Genomic DNA, 27,891 nt, shown 5'->3' with positions numbered 1-27,891 from the left:
CTGAGTCTTTACTGTAGATCCAAACCGGGGGAGCAGCCAAACCAAGCTGAGTCTTTACTGTAGATCCAAACCGGGGGAGCAGCCAAACCAAGCTGAGTCTTTACTGTAGATCCAAACCCCGGGAGCAGCCAAACCAAGCTGAGTCTTTACTGTAGATCCAAACCGGGGGAGCAGCCAAACCAAGCTGAGTCTTTACTGTAGATCCAAATCCTGGGAGCAGCCAAACCAAGCTGAGTCTTTACTGTAGATCCAAACCCCGGGAGCAGCCCAGTACCAGCTCATCATATTAGCGGGGCAAATGGCCGCAAAGTTTTCAGACACTAAGCATAGAAGCTGGGGGCAGTCTCACAAAGAGGAGCCCCAGGGAGGAGCCCCCTACAGTCTACCTGGGCTGGCTTTAAATTGTCCTAACAGTGGATAGTACCTTGCATTAGGACCTGGGCTCCACCCATAATAAATGTACTTTGAATTAGGAGTTTGCACTTCACTTGTTACCACCACTACTCTTTGGTATTCTGCATTGTTATTGTTTTACCTTATTCTGGCTCAGTACACTGTGTAATGATTTGATCTATATGAAAAGAATGCAGGACAAGCTTTTCACTATATCTTGGTACATGTGACAATAATGAACCAAAACAAAATTTCTCTTATACATATACGTTAAGCATGCTTTCCAATTTATAACTTGACTTGGATTCAGAAATCTGAAGAGAAGTGACAGTGAAATGTAGCTCAGAATGTTTAACAAAATACACATGAATAGAGAAATACGTGCTTCTTCATATGTAGGGTGATTCCTTTCCCACGCCCCCAACTTGTATTACAGCTAGTTAGGTAACCGAAAAGTTTGCCCTTGCAAATTTCACAATTTATCCAAAAATGAGGAGTTGAATTTATGTGAAATGAAGCAAATAAATCAATACTTTTTTCCCTCAACTCATGGTCTTGAAGGATCCAACCATCCCCACCATGATACAGCCTGTAAGAAGACATCAACATGCACAATGAATAAATCAAAAGTAATTAAAACATTAATTAGAAGTTGTACAAGATTCTAAACCAACTAGAGGAGCACACGCACACTGTTCACAGAGATTTTCAAACAGAGCACAATGGAGGGAGCTAACAGTTGAAACAGCATCCCTAGGGATGTGATACCCTGGCACGTGTTCACCTTGACGAATGAGAAAGCAGCCAAAGGCCTCCTCATTCCTTTTGGACACATGCTTAAACCTCTCAATGTGCTGCTCAGAACCCAGGCTTACGAGAGCTCATCGGCAACATTGTTAACAACATGGCTGACAACACTTGGGAAGCATTTTTCCCCTCACTAACACCAGGTCACTGTTACAACCAAAGGATAAAGATGAAATTGATCTACTCAAGGACTATCTGCCACATATAATGAGGTACGAGATCTTGCACCTGAACAGCAATAGCTAACCTGTCTTTTGAGAGATTTGAAAGATATATCAAGATGACACTGTACCCCCTCCGGGTCTTGAGATAATGTAATCCATGCAACAATGATTGGTATATGAAGAAAATTATGGCAACAGTATGTTATGTGCACAAATCCCATGGATTTCCAAATCTGAAAAATTTGAGAAATAAGCAAATGAGTCTTGGTCTGATGAAGCAGACTAAGATGTCATAAAAATTATTGGTATCTTATGCTAGTTCTTACAAAAGGAACAACACACAAAATGGTGGTAGAACACAGCAGGCCAGGCAGCATCTATAGGGAGAAGTGCTGACGACGTTTCGGGCCGCGACCCTTCGTCAGGACTATCCGAAAGGAAAGATAGTAAGAGATTTGAAAGTAGTGGGGGGAGAGGGAAATGCAAAATGATAGGCAAAGACCGGAGGGGGTAGGATGAAGCTAAGAACTGGAAAGATGATTGGCGAAAGTGATACAGAGCTGGAGAAGGGAAAGGATCATGGGACGAAGGAGATGTCTTCCTTTTTTAAACAAAGGGGCTTCCCTTCGTCCACCATCAACTCTACTCTCAAACGCATCTCTCCCATTTCCCGTACATCTGCCCTCATCCCATCCACCCGCCACCCCACTCGGGATAGGGTTCCCCTTGTCCTTACCTACCACCCCACCAGCCTCCAGGTCCAACGTATAATTCTCCATATCTTCCGCCACCTCCAACGGGATCCCACTACCAAGCACATCTTTCCCTCCCCCCCTTCTGCTTTCCACAAGGATCGCTCCCTACGCGACTCCCTTGTCCACTCTTCCCCCCCCCCATCCCTTCCCACCGATCTCCCTCCTGGCACTTATCCTTGTAAACGGAACAAGTGCTACACCTGCCCTTACACTTCCTCCTTCACCACAATTCAGGGCCCCAGACAGTCCTTCCAGGTGAGGCGACACTTCACCTGTGAGTCGTCTGGTGTGGTATACTGCGTTCGGTGCTCCCGGTGTGGCCTTTTATATATTGGTGAGTCCCGACGCAGACTGGGAGACCGTTTCGTGGGACATCTACGCTCGGTCCGCCAGAGAAAGCAGGATCTCCCAGTGGCCACACATTTTAATTCCACGTCCTATTCCCATTCTGATATGTCTATCCATGGCCTCCTCTACTGTCAAAATGAATCCAAACTCAGGCTGGAGGAACAACACCTTATATACCGGCTGGGTAGCCTCCAACCTGATGGCATGAACATTGACTTCACTAACTTCCGTTAATGCCCCTCCTCCCCTTCTTACCCCATCCCTGACATATTTAGTTGTTTGCCTGTTCTCCATCTCCCTCTGGTGCTCCCCACCCCCCCCTCCTTTCTTTCTCCTGAGGCCTCCCATCCCATGATCCTTTCCCTTCTCTAGCTCTGTATCACTTTCGCCAATCACCTTTCCAGCTCTTAGCTTCATCCCGCCCCCTCCGGTCTTCTCCTATCATTTTGCATTTCCCCCTCCCCCCACTACTTTCAAATCTCTTACTATCTTTCCTTTCGGTTAGTCCTGACGAAGGGTCTGGGCCCGAAACGTCGACAGTGCTTCTCCCTATAGATGCTGCCTGGCCTGCTGTGTTCTACCAGCATTTTGTGTGTGTTGTTGTTTGAATTTCCAGCATCTGCAGATTTCCTCGTGTTTGCTCTTACAAAAGGAGATTTGTTAGAACTCCGGATGGCACAGAAGCATGGTAGTTAGTCCAACGTTATTACAGCGAATCAGTTCTGGTTACAAGTTCAATTCTGAGCTATCTGTAAAGAGTCTGCATGTTCTCCCTGTGACCGCATGGGTTCCCTCTCACATTACAAAGACCTACAGGATAGTAAGTTAATTGATCACACGAGTGTAATTGGGCAGCACAGGCTCATTGGATCTGTTACCACGTTGTATCTCTAAATAAATAAATAAAGATGGAAACAACACAAGCCATAAGAAGAATTATCACTGACCGACCGTCACAAGACAGCTCATTAGGAAGGGCTTTCAGAGACACACTTCCACACTGAGAATGCAAGACATCCTCCATCAAGGAGGTGCCTGTCTCCCAACACCTCCATTTAAGATGTAACTGCTTGTAAAATGTTATTTCATTGTTCCAGACACTCATATTGATGTATTTAACTGTTTACACGTAGGTGCTGTGTGTAGAGTCTATGAGGAAGGCTAGGCCGTGTTAAGGCAAAATTGTACAGTAGGATAGTTTGAAGTGTGTCTATTTTAATGCAAGTTCTTTGCTCCTGACACAAGGGTGATGCACTTACGACAATGGGACAATGCATGGACCTATGATATTGTGACCATTATGGAAACTTTGCCATTCCTGCCTGTGTGATAGCTATGTTTCAGGATATGGATATTTCAAAATGAACAAGGAAGGAGGTAAAGAGGTGGGGATTGCACTAGGAACAATATCAGAGAGGACACTGTGTACAGATTGTCTACTGTGTCAATGTGAATGGCATTCACAAACAGGACGAGAACAATCACTCTGCTGGGAGTATTTTATAGCACCCCAATAGCAACAGAGATACTGAGGAAAACATCAGGAGGCAGATTTTGGAAAGGTACAAAAATAACAGGGTAGTTGTCATGGGGGAACTTCAACTTCCCCAATATTCCTTAGTGCAAAAGGTATGGATAGGGTGAAATTTGTTAGGTGTGTCCAAGGATTCCTAATTCAACTGCAGACAGGCCATATTAGATTAGGTACTATGCAATGAGATCCAGATCAGTTTGGATATGGTGACAACTCCCTGCGAGGGATAGGAGCAGACTGAAGGTAGGTCTGAACAGTTAGTGGAGAAATCATGCCAAGAGCCAAAGGAAGTAGGGGAGGTCCTTAATGAAACTGTTTCAGTATTCACCAGAGGATGTGAATATTAGGACAGTTAGATGGGATGTACCCCAGATTACTCTGGGAAGCAAGGAACCAGACTGCTGTAAACACAAAGTACACTGCAGATGCTGTGGTCAAATCAACACGTACAAACTGGATGAACTCAGCAGGTCGGGCAGCATCCGTGCAAACGAACAGTCAACGTTCGGGCCGAGACCCTTCGTCAGGACTGAAGGAGGAGGGGACAGGGGCCCTATAAAGAAAGAAGGGGGAGGGTGAAAGGTGCCAGCTGAAAAACCAATCAGAGGAAAGATCAAAGGGTGGGAGAGGGGAAGCAGGGAGGGGAGGGATAGGCAGGAGAGGTGAAGAAGGAATCTAAGGGGAAAGCACTACAGGTAGTAGAAGACAGAATCATGAGAGAAGTGATAGGCAGCTAGAAGAGGAGACAGAGTGAAATTGGGATGGGGGAAGGGAGAGGAAGGGAATTACCGGAAGTTGGAGAATTCGACGTTCATACCAAGGGGCTAGAGACTACCCAGACGGTATATGAGGTGTTGCTCCTCCAACCTGAGTTTGGCCTCATCATGGCAGTAGAGGAGTCCATGTATAGAACATATCCAAATGGGAATGTGAAGCAGAGTTGAAGTGGGAGGCAACTGGGAGATCCTGTCTGTTGTGGCAGACAAAGCGGAGTTGCTTGACGAAGTGGTCCCCCCATCTGCGTCGGGTCTTGCCGATGTAGAGGAGGCCGCACTGGGAGCACTGGATGCAATAGATGATCCCAACAGACTCACAAGTGAAGTGTTGCCTCACCTGGAAGGACTGTTTGGGGCCCTGAATGGTGGTAAGAGAGGAGGTGTAGGGACAGGTGTAGCACTTGCACTTGCAGGGATAAGTACCAGGTGGGAGATCTGTGGATAGGGACGTGTGGACCAGGCAGTCGCGGAGGGAACAATCCCTGTGAAAAGCAGAGAGGGGTAGAGAGGGAAAGATGTGCTGGGTGGTGGGGTCCTGTTGAAGGTGGCGGAAGTTGCGGAGGATAATGTGCTGGATCCGGAGGCTAGAGGAGCGGTAGGTGAGGACAAGGGGAACACGGTCTCTGTTGTGGTGACGGGAGGACGGGGTGAGGGCTGAAGTGCGGGAAATGGAGGAGATGCAGGGGAGGGCATCATTGATGACGGCAGAAGGGAAACCACGATTCTTAAAGAGGACATTTGAGATGTCCTGGAATGGAAAACCTCATCCTGGGAACAGACGCAGCAGAGACGGAGGAACTAGGAATAGGGAATAGAATTTTTGCATTTGGCAGGATAGTAAGAAGTATAATCAAGGTAGTTATGGGAGTCAGTGGGTTTATAGAAGATGTCCGTGGACAGTCTATCTCCAGAGATGGAGACCGGGAGATCAAGAAAGGGAAGAGAAGTGTCTGAGATGGACCAAGTGAATTTGAGGGCTGGGTGAAAGTTAGAGGGAAAGTCGATGAAATTGACGAGCTCAACATGGGTGCAGGAAGCAGCACCAATGTAGTTGTCAATGTAGCGAAGGAAAAGTTGGGGAGCACTACCAGTATAGATTTGGGGCATAGACTGTTCCACATAACCAATGAAGAGGCAGGCATAGCTGGGGCCCATGCAAGTGTCCAAAGCCTCACCCTTGGTCTGAAGAAAGAGAGAAGAGCCGAAAGAGAAGTTATTAAGTGTGAGTACCAGTTCCGCCAACCTGAGGAGTGTGGTGGTGTTGGGGAACTGGAGAGGTCTATTGTCACGAAAGTAGCAGAGGGCTTTGAGGCCTTCTGGATGGGGAATGGAAGTGTATAAGGATTGGACATCCATGGTGAAAATGAAGCAGTCAAGACTGGGGAACTGGAAGTGATTGAAGAGGTGGAGGGCATTTGATGTATCCCAGATGTAGGTAGTGAGGAACTGAACTATGGGTGACAAAATGGAGTCCAGGTAGGCAGATACAAGTTCGGTGGGGCAGGAGCAGGCCGAAACTATGGGCCTACCAGGACAGTCAGGCTTGTGGATCTTGGGGAGGAGGTAAAACCAAGCAGTGTGAGGTGTGGGAATTATGAGTATTTTGGCTGAGGATAGAAGGTCTCCGGAGTTGATAAGGGCAGTGATGGTACAGGAGACAATGGTTTGATGTTTTTTGGTGGGGTCCTGTGGCAGGGGTAAGTAAGAGGAGGTGTCAGAGAGCTGCCATTTGGCCTCAGTGAGGTAGAGGTCCGTCCGCCAGACTATTACAGCACCACCTTTGTCTGCGGGTTTGATGGTGAGGTTAGGATTAGTGCGGAGGGAATGGAGGGCAGTGCGTTCAGAGGGAGTGAGGTTGGAACCGGAGAGAGGAGTGGTGAAGTTGAGACGGTTGGAGGTGAAAAGATCGAGTGCAGGTAGAAGGCCCGGTGGGGGTGTCCAGGAGGAGAAGTGTTGAAGATGGGAGAAGGGGTCATCAATAGGGGGAGGGGAATCCTTGTTAAAGTAGTACGCTCGGAGACGTGACAGAAGAGTTTAGTGTCATGCCGGGCACGGAACTCACTGAGGTGTGTAGGAGGCGTGAGGAGAGGGACAGTAGTGAGGCCCTTGCTAAGCACAGAATGCTCTGCTTCAGAGAGGGGAAGGTCAGAGGGGATGGTGAAGACATGGCAAGAGTTGGGGCTGGGGTCAGAGGAGGGTAAAGAGTGGGAGGTCTCAGGAGGGAGAGGGGGGCTGGGATGTTCAGGGAGAGGAGGCTGAGGGATCAGAGGAATGGAGGGGAGATGAGGGGTGGAGGGAAGGTTGGGAGTCGCAGGGAGGATAGGGAGTAGTAGAGGAATAAGACAAGCGGTAGGACCCAGCAGCAGTAAGAGCATTCCAGGACATCTCAAATGTCCTCTTTCTTTAAGAATCGTGGTTTCCCTCCTGCCGTCATTAATGATGCCCTCCCCCACATCTCCTCCATTTCCTACACTTCGACCCTCACCCCATCCTCCCGTCACCACAACAAGGACCGTGTTCCCCTTGTCCTCACCTGCTACCCCACCAGCCTCCGGATCCAGCATATTATCCTCCGCAACTTCCGCCACCTTCAATAGGACCCCACCACTAAGCACATCTTTCCCTCTCTACCCCTCTCCGCTTTTCGCAGGGATTGTTCACTCCGCAACTGCCTGGTCCACACGTCCCTATCCACAGATCTCCCACCTGGTACTTATCCCTGCAAGCGTAAGTGCTACACCTGTCCCTACACCTCCTCTCTTACCACCATTCAGGGCCCCAAACAGTCCTTCCAGGTGAGGCAACACTTCACTTCTGACTCCAGTGCTCCTGGTACAGCCTCCTCTACATCAGTAAGACCCAACACAGATTGGGGGATCGCTTTGTCGAGAACCTCCGCTCTGTCCGCCACTACAGACAGGATCTCCCGGTTGCCACCCATTTCAACTCTGCTTCACATTCCCATTCGGATATGTCCATACATGGCCTCCTCTACTGCCATGATGAGGCCAAACTCAGGTTGGAGGAGCAACACCTCATATACCGTCTGGGTAGTCTCCAGCCCCTTGGTATGAACACCGAATTCTCCAACTTCCGGTAATTCCCTCCCTCTCCTTCCCCCATCCCACTTTCACTCTGCCTCCTCTTCTAGCTGCCTATCACCTCTCTCATGATTCTGTCTTCTACTACCTGTAGTGCTTTCCCCTTACATTCTTCTTCACCTCTCCTGCCTATCCCTCCCCTCCCTGCTTCCCCTCTCCCACCCTTTGATCTTTCCTCTGATTGGTTTTTCACCTGGCACCTTCCATCCTCCCCCCCACCTTCTTTATAGGGCCCCTGCTCCCTCCATCTTCAGTCCTGACGAAGGGTCTCAGCCCGAAACGTTGACTGCTCATTTCAACGGATGCTGCCCGACCTGCTGAGTTCATCCAGCTTGTTTGAATGAGACTGCTGTGTTTTTGGCAAATATCTTTGCAACCTCACTGACCACTGGAATGGTACCAGATGATTGGAATGAGACATTGTTCAAGAAAGGGAGTAGTGATAGTTCAGGTGCCTTGCCGTTCGGCGTGGGCAATCATGTCTCTCCATGGAAATGTGATAACCATGGGAATTATAGACAAATGAGTCTTTAAGTAGTGGGGAAATTGTTGGGAAGGATTCTTCGAGACAGAATTTACAAATATTTGCAGAAACATATAAGGGATAGTCAACATGACAATGGGTAAGGGGAAGGTCATGCTTCACAAGCCTGCTGAATTCTTTGAGGATGTGACAATGCACATTGATGAAGATAGAGCAGTGGATGTGGTTTGTATGTACTATAGCAAGGCATTTGGTATGGTTCCCTGTGGTAGGTTCACTCAGCAAGTCAGGAGGTGTGGGATCCAGAGAAACTTGTCTGTATGGATACCCATGCAAGGCAGAGGGTGGTAGTAGGTGGAGGTGAGTGACCAGAGGTGTTTTCCAGGGATCTGTTCTGCGACCCCTGCTCTTGGTGATTTTTATAAATGACTTGGATGAGGAAGTGGAAGGGTGGGTCAGTAAATTTTCAAATGGCACTAAGATTGGTGGAGTTGTGGATAGTACAGAGGGTCGTTGCGGGATGCAACAGGATGCAGAACTGGGCCGAGAAGCAGCAGATAGTGTTCGATCAGAAAAAGTGTGAGATGATTCATTTTGAAAGAACGAAGGCAGAATACAGGGTTCATGGCAGTATGGTAGAACAGAAGGATCTTGGGGCCCACATTCAGAGATTCCTCAAAATTACCAGGCAAGTTGATAGGGTTGTTAAGAGGGCAATAACGTGCTAACCTTCATTTTACTCAGGGCGACTGAGTTCAAAAGCTGCAAGGTAAAGTTGCAGTTCTATAAAATCCTAGTTAGACCACACTTGGAATATTGTGTTCAGTTTTGGTCACCTCATTATAGGAAAGATGTGGAAGCTTTAGGGAGGGTGCAAAGATTTACCAGGTTGCTGCCTGAACTACAGGGTGTAGTTTATAAAGAAAGGGTGAACGAGCTAGGGCTTTTTGGAGTGAAGGAAGATGAGAGGTGACTTGAAAGAAACAAGAGACAAGATGAGAAGAGGCATAGACAAGAATGGATACACAGAGACTTTTCCACAGAGGATACATGGAGACTTTTCAACAGGATGGAAAGGGGTAATATAAGAAGACATAATTTTGAGATGATTGGAGGAAAGTATGGGGGAGGGGGAATGTCAGAGTTAAGTTCTTTACACAGAGAGTGGTGGATGCATGGATAATTCTGCCAAGAACAATGGTAGAGGCAGCTATACTGTGGGTTGAAGGGCTCTACCGTGTTATAATGTTCTATGTGTAGGATTACTTTGACTAAAGGAGCTCTGAAATGCAAGAGATTTTACATTGAAATGGAAAATGCTTTTTTTAATAATTTAATTATTTAGAGATAGTAAGGCCTTTCTTACTCATTGAGCTTGCTCAGTCCTATTATACTCATGTGAACAAATAACTTACTAACCTGTACACTTTTGGAATGTGGGAGGAAACACAACACTTGGAGGAAACCCACTCAGTCACAGGGAGAACGGACAAACTCCTTACAGATATTAGTGGGAATTGAGCCCGATTGCTGGTGCTGTAATAGCATTACACTAACTGCTACACTACCGCAGCAGTTCACGAGTAAAAATTTAAGAATTTTCTTTTAAAACATTTGCCTGGAATAGAACATTTCTAAATTGGGGAATAACAGTGAAAGAGACTAAAGGGGATGAAGCAGTAAAGTGGTACTGAGATCAAAAATCAGGTGAACTATGAATTTATCAAATGGTGATGCCTACTCAACTGACTACTCTGCTTTACATCCCATGTTCTTAAAGCACCAACACAGGAAAGGGTTGGGTTCAACCCTCATTGGACTGGGATGGACACAGTCAACAAGGAACAGAATTAGCAGAAAAAGCCAAAGGTAATCAGTTTGGACTTGCTGTTTGGTTTAGCTGTTTCTCTGTAATACTAGGTGCAAGCAGAGCAATAACAGTATTCAGAAGCAGCAAAAGAACCAAGAGAGGCCAGACTGGAAGAGTTGGACATCACCAACATTCGCGTGGGTTTTCTAGATGACTGGTCTGTAAGTGAGAAACAGAAAAGTTCCAAGGACAGATCTTTTAGTGTGCCGAGAGATTAGCTGTACAGAAGCACAAAAAGATGCCACTGAAGGTGGTTCTTCAGACAAATTAGGTAGAACCAGGTGGTTTTGCCAGAAAACAATAGAGAAGTTGGAGCTGTCAAAAACTAAAGAGAGATAGCAGGAAATGTTAGCTTCATCACAGGCATAGGATAATTTTTGAGTCTTTTTAAAAGTGTGACAGGGTGGAGAGATACTTGAAGGGCTGAAAGCAAAGTTCCAGGTAAAATAAGGGAGAGCTCTGGATGATAAAAGCATGTTCAAAGACAAAGAAAAGAAGTTTGAAAATAGAGTGTTGGCCTGAATGACGTTTTCCTAGACTGTATGTATACTGGCTGTCTTTCCTCTAACTCGTTGAGGCAAAGAGCGGGGCAAGTGCTGGCGAGCAATAGGACAATCCAGATAAGGGTGTTATTCTGGAGATGGAGTCATGTTGGGGAGGGAATAATGCAGATCGTAATAGAGGCTGGGACATAACAGGCAAGGTAACAAAAGGGTGGCACAGTCGCACAGTAGTTAGCACAACAATTTACAGTACCAGCAACCTGGATTCAATTCCCACTGCTGCCTGTAAGGAGTTTGTACGTTCTCTCTGTGACCTCACGCATTTCCTCTCACAGTCCAAAGTCACAATGGCTGATAGGTTAACTGGTGATTGTAAATTGTCCCGTAATTCGGCTAGGGTTATATTTGAGGTTGCTGGCAGTGCAGCTCGAAGGCTTGTAAGGCCTATTCCACACTATCTCAATAATAAAAAAATACACTTCCTTATACTATATTCCATCTGCCATTTCTTTGCCCATTCTCACAAAAGATAAGATTTCAGGGTACTTCGAGGCACATAATAGGCAGAAGTCAATAACAAACAAAAGAATTAGTGGATATTGTGTACTTACATTTTGACAAGATACTACATGAGTCTATGAAGCACGATAGTATTACAGGAAATTACGATTCAATTGAATTGTTTCAATGGTGCATGGATAGAAGATTGGCTGACTGGCAAGAGACAAAGAGTGGGAAGAAAGGAGACCTTTTTTAGTTGGTGTCAGTAACTAGTGGTGTTCTACAGGGGTCAGTGGTGTTGGGACCACTTCTTTTCATGTTATATGTCAATGATTTGGATGACAGAACTGATGGATTTGTGGCCAAGTTTGCCGATGATATACAGATAGGTGGAGGGGCAGGTAGTGTTGAGGAAACAAGGAGGCTGCAGAAGGATTTAGACATATTGCACGAATGGGCAAAGAAGTGGTAGATAGAATACAGTTAGGGAAGATTGTGGAAAGGAATAAAGCCATAGATTTTTCTAAAATGCGGAGAACTTTCAGAAATCAGAGGTGCAAAGGGACTTGCAAGACTTTGTGCAGGACCTCCTAAAAGTTACCTTAAGGAGCGCTTGATGCCTGTATTAGTTGGAGTTTAGAAGAATGGGGGGGGGGGGGGCCAGGAGGGAAATTTTATGGAAACCTATCAAAAACTGAAAGACCTACATCAAGCGGATACGGAGAGGATGTTTCCTACAGTGGTCCAGGACCAGAGAGCACAGCATCAGAACAGAAGGACATCCCTTTAGAAAAGAAATGGGGAGTCATTTCTTTAGCCAAAGAGTGGTGTGGCAAATTTATGAAATTAATTGTCAGAGACGGCTGTGCAGGGCAACTTAGTGGTATATTTAAAGCAGAGGTTGATCCATTCTTGATTAGTAAGGGCATCAAAGGTTACAGGGAGAAAGGAGGAGAATGGGAATAATAAATCAGTCATGTCGGAATGGCAGAGCAGACTCAACGGGGCAAATAGCCTAATTCCACTTCTAGTGTCTTGTCTTCTCACTACCATCAGGAGACTTAAGACTGGCAGTCAATGATTCAGAAACGGCCTTGTTCCCTTCTCCATTAGATTTCTGACAGTCCATGACCACACCTCATTATTTATTTCATAATTTATAGTAATTCTACATCCTTACGTTGTAATGCTGCCACAAAACAACACAATTCATGTTGTTTGGAAAGTCAGATCACTGCTCAATCTTGCTTCTGCCGATGTAAACAAAAGGTGGCCACAGTTAAAAACGTTCACTGCTGGTCCGACCAATCATTCTCCATACTACAGAACTCCTTTAACAACATCAACTGGAATATCCTCCATGATAAGGATGTCTCCGAGTTCACAGATGGGGTCACAAGCTACATCCGGATGCTGTCCCCTAGAAATCAGTAAGGGTCTACCCAAACCAGAAACCCTGGATTAACAGTTCCCTGCGTGCTGTGCTCACCATGTGAGACAGAGCTTACTTTGCCAGGAACTGAAGACATGCAGCTAGGATCTATGCAAAGTCATCAAGGCAGTGAAACAGCAACACAGGGACAGGATCCAGACAGTACTCTCAGCAACAACACACACAGCTTATGGCAAGGTCTACACACCATCGCAGACTTCAAAGCTAAACACAGTGGTGCCGCCAACATCGCTGCCTCTCTCTCAGATAAGTTAAATCTTTTTATATAAACGCTCGGATCGACGTCGCCAACACTGAGCCCCTGAGAAGAGGTGCTGAAGAGACCCGGACCCTGGTCATCCGAGGCTGAAGCACGCAGGTGTTTCCAACAAGTGGACAGTCACAAGGCTGCGGGATCGGACGGCATCCCAGGGTGAGTGCTCAGGTTGTGCGCAACACAACTGGCAGGTGTGTTTACTCTCTCCCTCTCCCAGTGCAGAGTGCCCTCCTGTTTTAAATTATCCACTGTTGTCCCTGTACTTAAAAAGACCAAGGTATGTCTGAACGACTGCATCCTGTCGCACTCACCTCAATAATAAGCAAATGCTTTGACAGGCTGGTCAAGGGCTACATCTGCAGCATGCTACCACCCAAACTGGATCCCCTATAATTTGCCTACTGACACAACTGATTGAGAAATGATGCAAAAACCACAGCTCTACTCACCATCCTTACATATTTGTAGAAGAAGGATACTTATGTGAGAATGCTGTTCTTGAACTACAGTTCAGTGTTCAACACTATAGTTCCATCCAGGCTAGACATGAAGCTTAGAGACCTCGGCCTTCACCCTGCATTGTGCAGCTGGATCCTGGACTTCCTGTCAGATCACCAGCAGCCTCTACCCCTCAGGGCTGAATCCTAAGCTCCCTCTTTTACTCTGTAGACCCATGATTGTGTCACCACCCACAGCTCCAATCTGCTAATTAAACTTGCTGTCAATACTACATTGATTGGCTTTATCTCAAATAATAACGAGGCAGCCTACAGAAAGGATGTCATCACCCTGACACAGTGGTGTCAAGAAAATAACCTCTCCCTCAAAAACAAAGGAGCTGGTTGTAGACTACAGGAGGAATGGAGACAGGCCAACCCCTATTGACATCAATGGTTCTTGGGTTGAGAGGGTGAATAGCTTCAAGTTCCTCGGCATAAACATCACCGAGGATTTCATGTGATCAACAGCACCTCGTTCACCTCAGACGGTTGAAGAGGTTTGGTATGAGCCCCCAAATCCCAAGGACTTTCTACAGGGGCACAATTGAGAACATCCTGACTGGATACATCACTGTTTGGTATTGGAACTGTCTATCAGACCGAATAATTCACGCTGATACAATTGTATTTAGATAGTAAATTGACTGTCCTGTTGTACATACTATTTATTACAAATTACTATAATTTGCACATTGCACATTCTGATGGAGACCTCAGATATAGGATGTAAGAAGTATAGTCAATTCAATACCAGGCTGTGATAATAAACCTGAGTCTGATCCTGAAATTTGTCCCAGTAGGAATGTTTTAGACGGTCAAACTGGGGTATTCCGAATCGACAATAACGCTTTAGACAAATGGAGCCAGGCTCAGTGCCCGTTAATCCACGTGTTTCCCCCGCACTGGGACAACTCACCGGCTGGAGTGCAAGTCGCCCCCCGGCTCCAGTACATGAGGGCCGCCATCACCCCGGCCCGCATCCCCCAACAGCCGCGGCCCTGCGCATGCGTCCGTTTGGCGCCCCGCGCGTAGGGCGAAGGCGGCCGTTTCGCTCTGCGCATGCGTCCGTTTGGCGCCGCGCGCGGAGGGCGAAGGCGGCCGTTTCGCTCTGCGCATGCGTCCGTTTGGCGCCGCGCGCGGAGGGCGAAGGCGGCCGTTTCGCTCTGCGCATGCGTGGAGCGTAAACCGCCTCCGTTTCGCTCCTCTTTCTGTCATGCGGGGTTAGGATTGATTTTCTTTCATCACCATTTACCTGTTCTGCCGAGTTTCTCTGGCTCTGTACCTTATATTCGGAACCTCATCATTAGTGGCGTTGTGCGTTAGATTTTTACACAATATATGGAGGGACGGCATTTAAACGCTTTTTGGCTGCGAATTTTCAAAGTGTCGCTTTGTGTACACAGTTTTACTCTATGTGAAGCATGATCTGCTGAATTCCTCTGGCGATATTTATTTAATTGTATTTTCTTTTATTACCTAATAAATCGAGTTGGCGCTTCGCGGGAATGTCATCATAACGAAAGCTGTTCGCTGATAGGGTACTTCACACATCCCTCAAAGGAACGTTATGCCCATTGGCCAGCCTCATGGGCGTGCCGGTTCGTCGGCCAATGGGCGGCGGGGTTTTGGCGGTTTGAAGTGCACGGCGGTCTCGGAGTCGTTAACCCGGCAAAGCAGATCCACCCTGCAGCCCCGGCACAGGTAAGTCCCGCTCCACACCTCAGTCTGTTGGGGTAATCGTTTGCATCCGATGCGGCCTCCTCCACATTGGCGAGCCCTGACGCAGATTGGGGGACCGCTTCATCGAGCACCTCCGCTCTGTCCGCCACTACAGACAGGATCTTCCGGTTGCCACCCACTTCAACTCTGCTTCACATTCCCATTCGGATATGTCCATACATGGCCTCCTCTGCTGCCATGATGAGGCCAAACTCAGGTTGGAGGAGCAACACCTCATATACCGTCTGGATAGTCTCCAGCCCCTTGGTATGAACATTGAACTATATAACAATTACAGCAGGGAAACAGGCCATCTCGGCCCTTCTAGTCCGTGCCGAACGCTTATTCTCACCTCGTCCCACCGACCTGCACTCAGCCCATAACCCTCCATTCCTTTCCTGTCCATATACCTATCCAATTTTACTTTAAATGACAATACCGAACCTGCCTCTACCAATTCTACTGGAAGCTCGTTCCACACAGCTACCACTCTCTGAGTAAAGAAATTCCCCCTCGTGTTACCCTTAAACTTTTGCCCCCAAGTCTCAACTCATGTCCTCTTGTTTGAATCTCCCCCACTCTCAATGGAAAAAGCCTATCCACGTCAAATCTATCTATCCCCCTCATAATTTTAAATACCTCTATCAAGTCCCCCCTCAACCTTCTACGCTCCAAAGAATAAAGACCTAACTTGTTCAATCTTTCCCTGTCACTTAGGTGCTGAAACCCAGGTAACATTCTAGTAAATCTTCTCTGTACCCTCTCTCTATTTTGTTTACATCTTATAATTCAGTGTCTAGAACTGTACACAATATTCCAAATTTGGCCTCACCAATGCCTTGTACAATTTTAACATTACATCCCAACTCCTATACTCAATGCTCTGATTTATAAAGGCCAACATACCAAAAGCTTTCTTCACCACCCTATCCACATGAGATTCCACCTTCAGGGAACTATGCACCATTATTCATAGATCACTCTGTTCTACTGCATTCTTCAATGCCCTACCATTTACCATGTATATCCTATTTGGATTATTCCTGCCAAAATGTAGCACCCTTAGAACCCTTTTTAAACAATGGAACCACATGAGCAATATGCCAATCCTCCGGCACAGTCCCCGTTTCTAATGACATTTGAAATATTTCTGTCAGAGTCCCTGCTATTTCTACACTAACCTCCCTCAAGGTCCTAGGGAATATCCTGTCAGGATCCAGATTATCCACTTTCATATTCCTTAAAAGTGCCAGTACTTCCTCCTCTTTAATTGTCATAGTTTCCATAACTTCCCTACTTGTTTCCCACACCTTACACAATTCAATATCCTTCTCCTTAGTGAATACCGAAGAAAAGAAATTGTTCAAAATCTCTCCCATCTCTTTTGGCTCCACACATAGATGTCCACTCTAATTCTCTAAGGGACCAATTTTATCCCTCACTATCCTTTTGCTATTAATATAACTGTAGAAACCCTTTGGATTTATTTTCACCTTACTTGCCAAAGCAACCTCGTATCTTCATTTAGCTTTTCTAATTTCTTTCCTGAGATTCTTCTTACATTCTTTATATTCCTCGAGTACCTCATTTACTCCATGCTGCCTATATTTATTGTAGATATCTCTCTTTTTCAAAACCAAGTTTCCAATATCCCTTGAAAACCATGGCTCTGTCAAACTTTTAACCTTTCCTTTCAACCTAACAGGGACATAAAGATTCTGTACCCTCAAAATTTCACCTTTAAGTGACCTCCATTTCTCTATTACATCCTTCCCATAAAACAAATTGTCCCAATCCACTCCCCTTAATTCCTTTTGCATCACCTCCAAGTTAGCCTTTCTCCAATCAAAAATCTCAACCCTGGGTCCAGTCCTATCCTTCTCCATAATTATATTGAAACTAATGGCATTGTGATCACTGGACCCAAAGTGCTCCCCAACACATACCTCTGTCACCTGACCTATCTCATTCCCTAACAGAAGATCCAACACTACCCCTTCTCTAGTTGGTACCTCTATACATTGCTGCAAAAAAACTATCCTGCACACATTTTACAAACTCTAAACCATCCAGCCCTTTTACAGAATGGGCTTCCCAGTCTATGTGTGGTAAATTAAAATCTCCCACTATCACAACCTTGTGCTTACTACAAATATCTGCTATCTCCTTGCAAATTTGCTCCTCCAATTCTTGCTCCCCATTATGTGGTCTATACAACACCCCTATAACTGATACTACACCTTTCCCATTCCTCAATTCCACCCAAATAGCCTCCCTAGACGAGCCCTCTAATATACCCTGCCAGAGCACCGCTGTAATATTTTCTCTGACAAGCAACGCCACACCTCCCCCTCTTGTTCCTCTGATTCTATCACACCTGAAGCAACGAAATCCAGGAATATTTAGTTGCCAGTCACACCCCTCCTGTAACCATGTTTCACTAATAGTTACAACATCATATTTCCAGGTTTCAATCCATGCTCTAAGCTCATCCACCTTTCTTACAATGCTCCTAGCATTAAAATAAATTCATTTAAGAAATTCTCCACCTCTTACTCTCTGTTTATCTCTAACAGCACAAAGAACTTTACTGGCTTCTTTTTCTTCCTTCTCCCATACATCTGTTCCTACACTCTGCTTCCCCTCCTCCCTCGTATCTAGTTTAAATCCACTGGAGCCTCTCTAGCAAACCTACCTGCAAGAATATTTGTCCCCCTCCAGTTCAGATGTAAACCGTCCCACCTTGCTTGGAAAACTGCCCAATTATCTATAAATCTGAAGCCCTCCGTCTGCACCATGTCTTCAGCCACGTGGTGATCTGCACTATCTTACTATTTCTAAACCCACCAGCACGTGGCACTGGTAGCAATCCTGAGATTGCTATCCTGGAGATCCTGTCCTTTAACTTGGCGCCTAGCTCCCTAACCTCACCTTTCAGGACGTCCTCACTCTTCCTACCCACATCATTGGTCCCTACATGGACCACAACATCCGGCTGCTCACATTCCCTCTTCAGAATATTGAGAACGCTATCCGAGATATCGTGGGCCCTGGCACCAGGGAGGCAACAGGCCATCCGGGATTCTCGATCTCTTCCACAGAACCTCCTATCTGTCCCCCTAACTATCAAATCCCCTATTACTACTGCTCTCCTCTTTTCCCTCCTTCCCTTTTGAGCTGGGGGTCCAGTCTCAGTGCCAGAAACACAACCACTGCAACTTGTCTCTGGTAGGTCATCCCCACCAACAATATCCAAAATGGTATACTTATTGTTGATGGGAATGGCCACAGGGATGCTCTGCTCTTCCTGTCTATTCCCCTTCCCTCTCCTGACAGACACCCAACTACCTGTCTCCTGACTCCTAGGGGTGACTATCTCCCTGAAACTCCTGTCTATTTCTGCCTTTGCCTCCCGAATGATCTGAAGTTCATCCAGCTCCAGCTCCAGTTCCCTAACACGGTTAGTCTGGAGCTGCAGCTGGATGCACCTTTTGCAGGTGTAGTCATCAGGGGCAATTGTGCTCACTCTGACTTCCCACATACTGCAAACAGAGCACTCAACTGCCCTAACTGCTGCCTCCATTACCTACTCCTAAGCTAATTAGATTAATTGAAGGAGCTTACCCGGTCTTACCTCACCTGGAGTGAAGCTCATATTCAGTCTCTGCTCGCTACTTAAATTCTCCCACTGCCTCACGGGCCGACTTTCACGTGCTTGTGCAGTTGTGTTCTGTTTAAACCTCGCCTCTGCCTGTTCTCACTGAAGCCTGATTGAGCCAAAGCTGGCCCACTCTGCCTCAGTCCACTCCGACAATGGCCGCTGTATATGGTGGTCTTTCTTTTTAAACCTTTGGCGCGCTGCATCACGCGCCTGTGCAGTGTAGCCTCTTTGCCGCGATTGGTTAAAAAAAAAGCTTCTCTCCGAGCTTCTTTTACCTCTTCCCTCTCTGCCTCTTGCCGCGATCTGAACTAGTTGAATTCTCCAACTTCCGGTAATTCTTTCCCTTCCCCCATCCCACTTTCACTCTGCCTCCTCTTCTAGCTACCTATCACCTCTCATGATTCTGCCTTCTACTGCTACCCATAGTGCTTTCCCCTTACATTCCTTCCTCACCTTTCCTGCTATCCTGCTTCCTCTCCCCCACCCCTTGATCTTACCCCTTACTGGTTTTTCACCTGGCACCTACCAGCCTTCTTCCCATCCTCACCCCACCTTCTTTATAAGGCCCCTGCCCCCTCCCTCTTCAGTCTCGGCCTGAAACGTTGACTGCTTGTTTCCACGGATGCTGCCTGACCTGCTGAGTTCCTCCAGCGTGTTGTGTGTGTTACCTTACCAGAGTTCATTTAGATCACACACATTACCTTACCTTCAATTACTTCATTGCCGCCTCAAAAAAATTTAAGTTTGTAAAATGTGATCGGCCATAAGACATAGGAACAAAATTAGAGCATTTGGCCCATATAGTCTTCACCATTCCATCATGGCTAATTTATTATCCCTCTCAATACCACTCACCTGCCTTCTGCCCATCATTTTGATGCCTTTACTAATCAAGAGCCTGTCAGGCTCCACTTTAATTATATACAGTGAATTGGCCTCCATAGCCTTCTGTGGCAATGAATTCCACTCACCGGTTAAAGCAATTCCTTCTCACCTTTGTTTAAAAGAGACATCCTTGTATTCTGTGGCTATGCCCTCTACTCCTATATTCTGCTACTAAAGGAAACAGCTTCTCCATGTCAACTCTGTTTAGGCCTTCCAATATTTGATAGCTTTCATTAGGACCCCTTTCTCTGTTCCCCCCCCCCCCCACCCATTCTTCTATCCTCCAGTGAGGACAGGCCCAGAGCTACCAAACACTCCTCACATGTTATCCATTTCATTCCTGGGATAATTCTTGTGAACCTCTTCTGAACCCAATCCAATTTCAGCACATCCTTTCTTAGGTAAGGAGCCCAAAACCGCTCTCAATACTCCAAGTGCAGTGTGACCAAAGCCTTTATACCCTCAGCATCACATATTTACTTTTATATTCTCTGCACAGAGTTTTGCTGGTTGTCCCTAATTAGTCCATGCCTTTGCAAATCTGAGTGAAGTATTATCCCCTAGAATCCTCTTCAATAGCTTCCCTACCACTCGTGAGGATTGTGTCAAGAGCGGTAGCTAATATTTAAAGTATGTATCTATGATTTACAGCAATTACTCATTCCTGTGTGGTACAAACATGACCTACAGAGGAAGGTGGGACAGTATTAGATTCAAGGATTAGCAGTTGTGCAGCAGAGAAGTTAGCTGAGTAAAAGTTGTTAAACTTATTCGAGGAAGAGATAAATATTTTTCTTGAAGCTAAAGGAATCAAAGTAATTATGGAGAGAAGGCCGGAAGTGGATGATAAGCCATGATAATGTTGCATAAGGAAAGGACCTAATAGTTTACTCCTGCTGCCATTTTCTGTTGACTATGACTTATGGCAATAGCGATGTGCTGAGTGGAATGAATTAATGCAAACCTTGGTAGTTCAAAAATGAAGCATTCTTGAATGCCAACAACCACTATCAGCATTTGAATTGCATTTCATCTGTCATCTTGTGGCCTGGCATATCTCTTGACTCCTCCATTATCTTCTCTTGCCAAATCACAGAAATTGCCTAGCAGACCATTTATGCCACTGTGTCTGTGCTAGGTGAAAGAGCTCAATTTAATTCCACCTAGCACTACATCTGTAGTCTGAACTATTAAGTTAGCAACCAGTACTGAAACCAGTAAAGTTTTGTCAGTGTTTTGGTATTTATGGTCATCATTACTTGGGGATAATTTGAAAATTCCAGCTTATTAACTAAATTTAAATTTCACAATTCCAAGGTAGGGTTTGAATTGTTAGTCTAGGCTTTGACATTAGTACTTCATTAGGTTACTATGTCACTACTATTTGTTCATCATTAAGTTAAAGCAACCCCTTCAGTATCCTCCCATTTATTATGTATTTTTGTGCTTTGTTACATCGCCAACCAAACACTATATATTACCTCTCACCATAGTACAGATGTACAACAGAGTAGAGGCTTTTGGGCTCACAATATTGTACCGACCTTTTAACCTACTCTAAGATCAATGTAACCTTTCCCTTCTACATAGCCCTCCATATTTCTATCATCCATGTCCCTCTCTTAAAGAATTTCTTAAATGAACCTAATGTATCTGCCTCTACCACCTGGCATGCATCCATCATTCTCTGGGTTGAAACAAACATTCAAGTAAATTTATTATCAAAGCACATGCTTGTCACCAGATTCATTTCCTTGCAGGCATTCACACTAAAACAAAGAAATACTATAGCAAACACAAGGAAATCTGCAGATGCTGGAAATTCAAGCAACACACTCAAAATGGTGGTGGAACGCAGCAGGCCAGGCAGCATCTATAGGAAGAAGCACTGTCGACGTTTCAGGCCAAGACCTTTCGTCAGGACTATAGCATATATTTTTTTTAAAACTACATGCAAAAATTGACAGACAACTATTATGCAAAAGAAGACGAACTGAAAAAGGATCTAGTGCTTTCAGAATCAGGTTTATTATCACCAGCATTAGCAGCAGCAGTTCAATGCGATACATAATCAAGAAGAGAAAAAAATAAATTAGTAATAAATATACAAGTAAATCAATTACAGTACAGTCGGTCGTCCTTATCCGCGAGTTCCACATGCGCGAATTCAACCGCGAATCGAGAAAACTTGGAAGTGCTCTTCCAGCACTTGTTGTTTGAGCATGTACAGACATCTTTTTTCTTGTCATTATTCTCTAAGTAATGCAGTATAACAAATATTTTACATAGCATTTACATTGTATTAGGTATTATAAGTAATCTAGAGATGATTTAAAGTATATGGGAGGATGTGCGTAGGAATCATGGATCGGAATCGAAAAAAATCGGAAGTTCTCTTACTATATAAGTCAGAACAGGAACATCTGGTATTATTTAGCGTCAGTTAGCCAAACGCTTGTCTTAGTATATAGTATATATTTTGTCTTTATATACATATAAAACACTTAAGAACGTATGTTTCAGCACCAGGCTCGGGAACAGAAGTTCCGGAGTTCGATCCAGTGACAAACCGCTATCGAATGCGCTCTCCACCGTGCAGGGTTGATGTGGAGGATCAAAAACCCAAAACCCAATAATTAAATCCCTGCGTTGCTTAGTAATAATTGTAGCTTTCATCAGGGGAGGGCCTTTCTCACTTTATCCTTTAAAATTGTTCCGATCATTGACCAACTGTAGTCTAACACTTTTCCAATGATCGATGGTGTTTCACCTCTTTCGGATCACTTTATTATTTCCACTTTATTTTCAATCGTGATCATGATTATTTTCGTGAACAGAAACACTGCGGATTCAGAGCTCCGCCACCAGGTCCTAATGTCCACCACACTGAGACAGGTTAAATAAGGTCTGGGGTTCCGCTGCGTCCTAAGATCCATCGACTTGAGACAGGTTGAATAAGGGACTTGAGCATCCGCGAATTTTGGTATCTGTGAGGGGTCCGGGAACCAATCCCTCGCGGATAAGGAGAGCCGACTATATATGTATATTGAATAGATTTTAAAATGTGCAAAAAAACCTGAAATACTGTATATTTTTTAAAAAGTGAGGTAGTGTCCAAAGGTTCAATGTCCATTTATGAATTGGATGGCAGAGGGGAAGAAGCTGTTCCTGAATCACTGACTGTGTGCCTTCAGGTTTCTGTACCTCCTACCTGATGGTAACAATGAGAAAACAGCATGCCCCGGGTGCTGACAATCCTTAATAATGAACGCTTCCTTTCTGAGACACTGCTCCCTGAAGATGTCCTGGGTACTTTGTAGGCTAGTACTCAAGATGGAGCTGACTAAATTTACAACCCTCTGCAGCTTCTTTAGGTCTGTGCAGTAGCCCCTCCTTATCAGACAGTGATGCAACCTGTCAGAATGCTCTTCACAATCTGCATAGATTGTGGTCTTCCGGTTAGGAAGTCGAGGATCCAATTGCAGAGGGAGATACAGAGGCCCAGATTCTGCAACTTCTCAATCAGGGTTGTGGGAATGATGGTATTAAATGCTGAGCTACAGTATAGTCCAGGGGTCGGCAATCTTTACCACTGAAAGAGCCATTTGGACCCGTTTCCCACAGAAAAGAAAACACTGGGAGCCACAAAACCTGTTTGACATTTAAAATGAAATAACACTGCATACAACGTTTTTTTTTTGCCTTTATGCTATGTATAAACAAACTATAATGTGTTGCATTTATGAAATCGATGAACTCCTGCAGAGAAAACAAAATTACATTTCTGCATGCAACAAAATTTTACTTTTACTTTTTAAGTAAAAGTATTTTACTTTTAAGTAAAATACTCAATGTCTACCATGAAGTGTAGCTTTTCCAGCCACTCTGAAAGGTGAGCCCTTTGCTGCCCAGGAAAGTTTTCACTTCATCCAGACACACGACAAAGCGTTTCAGCACCTCCCCTCTGGACAGCCACTGGACTTTGTTGTGCAGCAGGAGATCAGAGTATGCGCTTTCCAGCTCGTCCAGTAACAAACGGAATTGATGGTGATTTAAACTTTTTGCCATTATTTTATTGACCATCTGAATGACAACATCCATGACTTCTGTGCATTCCGGAGGAAATGTTTGAGCGCACAGTGCCTCTTGGTGCAAGATGCAGTGAAAAGTCAGCAGCTTTCTGTCCAGCGACTTCTGCAGTAAAGCCACAAATCCCTTGTGCGCTTCTGTCATACTTGGTGCCCCATCAGTAGCTACTCACACCAGGTGGGTGGTCTTTATTCCTTTGGCTCTTAAACAATTCAAGACAGCCTCACAGATGTCCTTCCCCCCCCCCCCCCCATGTTGTTTGGCCTTTTAGAGGTATCAACTCAATCATTTCTTCCTGTGGCCCGGCAGAGTTTACATACTGGCAGAACAGCGCTATTTGTTCAATATCACCTTTGTCTTTAGACTCGTCACAGGCAATCGAGTAGGCCACAGCTGAATTGATGTCTTTAATTTGCTGTCTTGTGATGTCTTCTGCCATTTTTATGGTTGTCTTTGACAGTCTTTGCAGAGAGGGGCATATCCCTGATTTTCTGCACAAAAGAATATTCACCATCTGTAAACTGCTTCCCGTGCCTGACTATTTCCTGGGCGGCAACAAAACTAGCATATGTAGTTGATTTTCCAGACTTCATCCACTTCTTGAAAAGATTTTTGCTCAGATCACCCTTCCGCATCAGTTCCGAAACGGCTTTTTTTCTCTCATCTCCATCCGGATATTTTTGAGCAAAGGCTGCGTGTTTATTCTGGAAATGTCTTGCGACATTTGACTTTTTGTTGTTTGCTAGTTTCTCATTGCATGTTAAGCATACCGGTAAACCAGTCTCGTCAGCAGTGAAAGCAAATGAATCTGCCCATGTATCATTAAATGTTCTGTTTTCTTCAGTCACTTTTCTTTTTTTAGAATTCTCCATAGTTGGCCTACCTTGGATCGAAAAATTAAAGAAATCGCGCACTGGCGGGTGTCAGGCATTGGCAGTGGTGACGTATATTAATAGCGACAAAAAACATGTTTTATTTAGATTGTACAAAATCGCCGTAATCTTCAAATTTAGAATTACATTTCAAAAACTAACAAACTAACATAAAATACATTTTAATTAAATACTCATCATTTATTTTCCAAAGCCACAGGGAGCCGCAGCACAGAGATGAAAGAGTCGAATGCGGCTCCGGAGCCGCGGGTTGCCGACCCCTGGTATAGTCGATGAACAGCATCCTGACCTAGGTGTTTGTGTTGTCCAGGTTGTGTACAGGTGTGTGAAGAGCCATTGAGAGCCAACCACAGAAGTTTTTGAGACATGCAAAATCTCTTCAAACTCCTAATGAAGTGTAGCTACTGTCTTGTCTTCTATATAACTATATTGATATGTTGGGACCAGGTTAGATCCTTAGAGCTCTAGACACACAGGAACTTGAAACTGCTCACTCTCTCTACTTCTGATCCCTCTATGAGAATTGGTATGTGTTCCTTTGTCTTACCCTTCCTGAAGTCCACAGTCAGCTGTTTTGTCTTACGTTGATGGCTAGGTTGTTGCTGCAGCACCATTCCACTAGTTGGCATATCTCACTCCTGTACGCCCTCTCATCACCACCTGAGATTCTGTCAACAATGCTTGTATCGTCAGCAAATTTATAGATAGTATTTGAGCTATGCCTAGCCCCACAGTTGTGTGTATATAGAGAGTAGAGCAGTGGACTAAGCACACACACTCAAGGTGCACCAGTGTTGATAGTCAGCGAGGAGGTTATTTTATCACCAATCTGCATAGATTGTGGTCTTCCAGTTAGGAAGTCGAGGATCCAATTGCAGAGGGAGGTACAGAGGCCCAGATTCTGCAACTTCTCAATCAGGATTGTGGGAATAATGGTATTAAGTGCTGAGCTGCAGTATAGTCAATGAACAGCATCCTGACATAGGTGTTTGTGTTGTCCAGGTGGTCTACAGGTGTGTGAAGAGCCATTGAGATTGCATCTGCCATTGACCTGTTGTGGCGATAGGCAAATTGTAAAGGGTCCAGGTCCTTGCTGAGGCAAGAGTTCAATTTAGTCATGACCACCCTCTCAAAGCATTTCATCACTGTCAATGTGACTGCTACCTGGAGATAGTAATTAAGGCAGCTCAAGTTATTCTTAGGCACTGGTATAATTGTTGCCTTTTTGAGGCAAGTGGGAACTTCCACCCATAGCAGTGAGAGATTGAAAATGTCCTTGAGTACTCCCAGTGTATATGACAAATAAACTAATCTCAGGCTTCCAGCTGGGTGCAGGTATTGATTATAACCAAAGTTTTGATACTGAGCTCTGCCATCTTCATCAGGGATGATGCCTGGGCATATAATGTCTGACGGTATTTATACCCCTGTCGTCTGTCCCTCTTGATTGATTAGTCCTCATTCAATCAGGTTTCCATTGTCCGGCTTTGTTTACAATTGAATTCCACTTCTTACCTAGAGGGAAACCTTCGTCTTTGTTAAAATTCTTTTCTTCTCGTTTTATTTTAATTGCTTCCTTCACCAGGTGGTGCCAAAAACCTTGGTGCGACAGTTTTGTGCTGTCAAAGTCAATCCTATGGCCATTGTGAATGCAATGTTCTGTTACTCCAGGTAACCCTAATGGACACACCTCCTGTGCTCCTTGATGCAGGTTTCCACTAAACATCCTGTCTGGCTCGTCTGTGTATCTTGGGGAACACGTAAAATCTTGGTACTGACTCCTGAGGTAGAAGTGTACCCCACCAGTGGCCTCACAGTTGTAAGTGTAAAAGAAGTAGAGCAGGGGGGTTAAGAACACAGCCTTGCAGGGCACCTGTTCTGATGGTGATCGGAGAAGACGTTGTTGCCAATCTGAACTGACTTTGGTCTGCAAGTGAGGAATTTGAGGATCCAGTTGCATAATGAGCTAATGTCTTGGACATTGATTAGTATTTAGGGATGATAGTATTGAATGCCATGCTGTAGTCAATAAAGAGCATCTGAGATGCTTTCAGTCGACACACTACCCAGTTGATCAGCACAGGTACCCTGTCTGGGCTGGATGCTTTCCGTGAGTTCACTCTCCTGAAGGATGCTTTCATGTCGGCCTCAGAGACGGAAATCACTGTGGGAGTTCATGAAAGTTCCTCTGTGTTTGCTGGTCAATGCAAAAAGAAAAGGTATTGAGTTAATCTGGGAGCAAAACCTTGTGTCACGTGTATTCCTCCAATCACCTTAAAATTTATCCTCATTTGCCATCTGTTTTCTGTACAACAGACCAAACAATCTGCCTAAAGCTTCATTTCTCACTGCCAGTCAACCAATTTTTTGTATCATCTGCAAACATATCAAAAGCAGAGGACAGGGTACTGAACTGTGTGTGTCCCCTCTGGTAGCAGCCTGCCATTTACCGTAGATTCCGGACTACAGAGCGCACCTGATTAAAAGCCGCACGCTCTAATTTTAGAAAGAAAATCAATTTTGTACTTGTACAAGCCGCACCAGATTTTAAGCCGCAGGTGTCCCACGTAATATGAGATATTTACACGTGAGGATTTTTTAACTTTTAATTAAATCCGTGTGGTAACATAAACAAATACATATTGCAAATGCTTTTTTTCGAACAGTGCCTGTAACACAGCTACTTTTAAATATACATAAGTATCGGTAACACACAAATTATGTTGCGTATACTTTTTTACTGAACAGTGCACGAACAACATTCCAATATTCCTAACTACTGGTAAAAAAAAATATATATACTACAGCCTACCAAGAAAAGTTATTGATCGCCTTCTTCATCTTCCTCCTGCGCACTAAAACCATCAAAGTCCTTCAGTGTCCGAATTGAATAAAACCTCAGGATCTCGTCACTCACTTCAGTCTCTTCATTGTCGCTCTCACTTGAGCGCACGCGGTCCTCTTCATCACGCAGCAGTCCAGCCTTTCGAAACCCGCTGGTGATGGTGGATGTTGTGACACGGCTCCACGCATTTAGGATCCACTGGCAGACTTGAGTTAAAGATGCTCTTCACATGCGTCCTGTTTTGGTAAAGGATTTCTCGCCGTTCGTCATCCAAGCCTCCCACTCAACGTGCAGCGCCACTTTAAATGCCCGGTTCACGCTGATGTCCAGTGGCTGCAAATACTTCGTGGTGCC

At 45.1% G+C, this 27,891-nt stretch overlaps 2 protein-coding genes across 5 annotated transcripts in view; one reads left to right on the top strand and one right to left on the bottom strand.

Annotated features, from left to right (window-relative positions):
• mrpl27 (mitochondrial ribosomal protein L27) overlaps positions 1–14,506 on the bottom strand; it is a 29,948-nt gene extending 15,442 nt beyond the window's left edge. The window contains exon 1 of the mRNA XM_059949032.1: positions 14,362–14,506. Coding sequence (XP_059805015.1) covers positions 14,362–14,506 — 145 coding nt within the window. The remainder of the gene's footprint in view (positions 1–14,361) is intronic.
• A 416-nt stretch (positions 14,507–14,922) lies between these two features.
• eme1 (essential meiotic structure-specific endonuclease 1) overlaps positions 14,923–27,891 on the top strand; it is a 54,257-nt gene continuing 41,288 nt past the window's right edge. For 3 of the 4 annotated variants that reach the window (XM_059949003.1, XM_059949006.1, XM_059949007.1), the window contains exon 1: positions 14,923–15,431. In XM_059949003.1, coding sequence (XP_059804986.1) covers positions 15,345–15,431 — 87 coding nt within the window. In that variant the 5' untranslated portion in view covers positions 14,923–15,344. The remainder of the gene's footprint in view (positions 15,432–27,891) is intronic. The other variant, XM_059949004.1, reaches the window with a different exon arrangement.

This window comes from Hypanus sabinus, chromosome 23 (genome assembly GCF_030144855.1).
Source record: "Hypanus sabinus isolate sHypSab1 chromosome 23, sHypSab1.hap1, whole genome shotgun sequence".
Lineage (NCBI taxonomy): Eukaryota > Metazoa > Chordata > Chondrichthyes > Myliobatiformes > Dasyatidae > Hypanus > Hypanus sabinus.
This window is presented reverse-complemented; position numbering and strand designations above follow the sequence as displayed.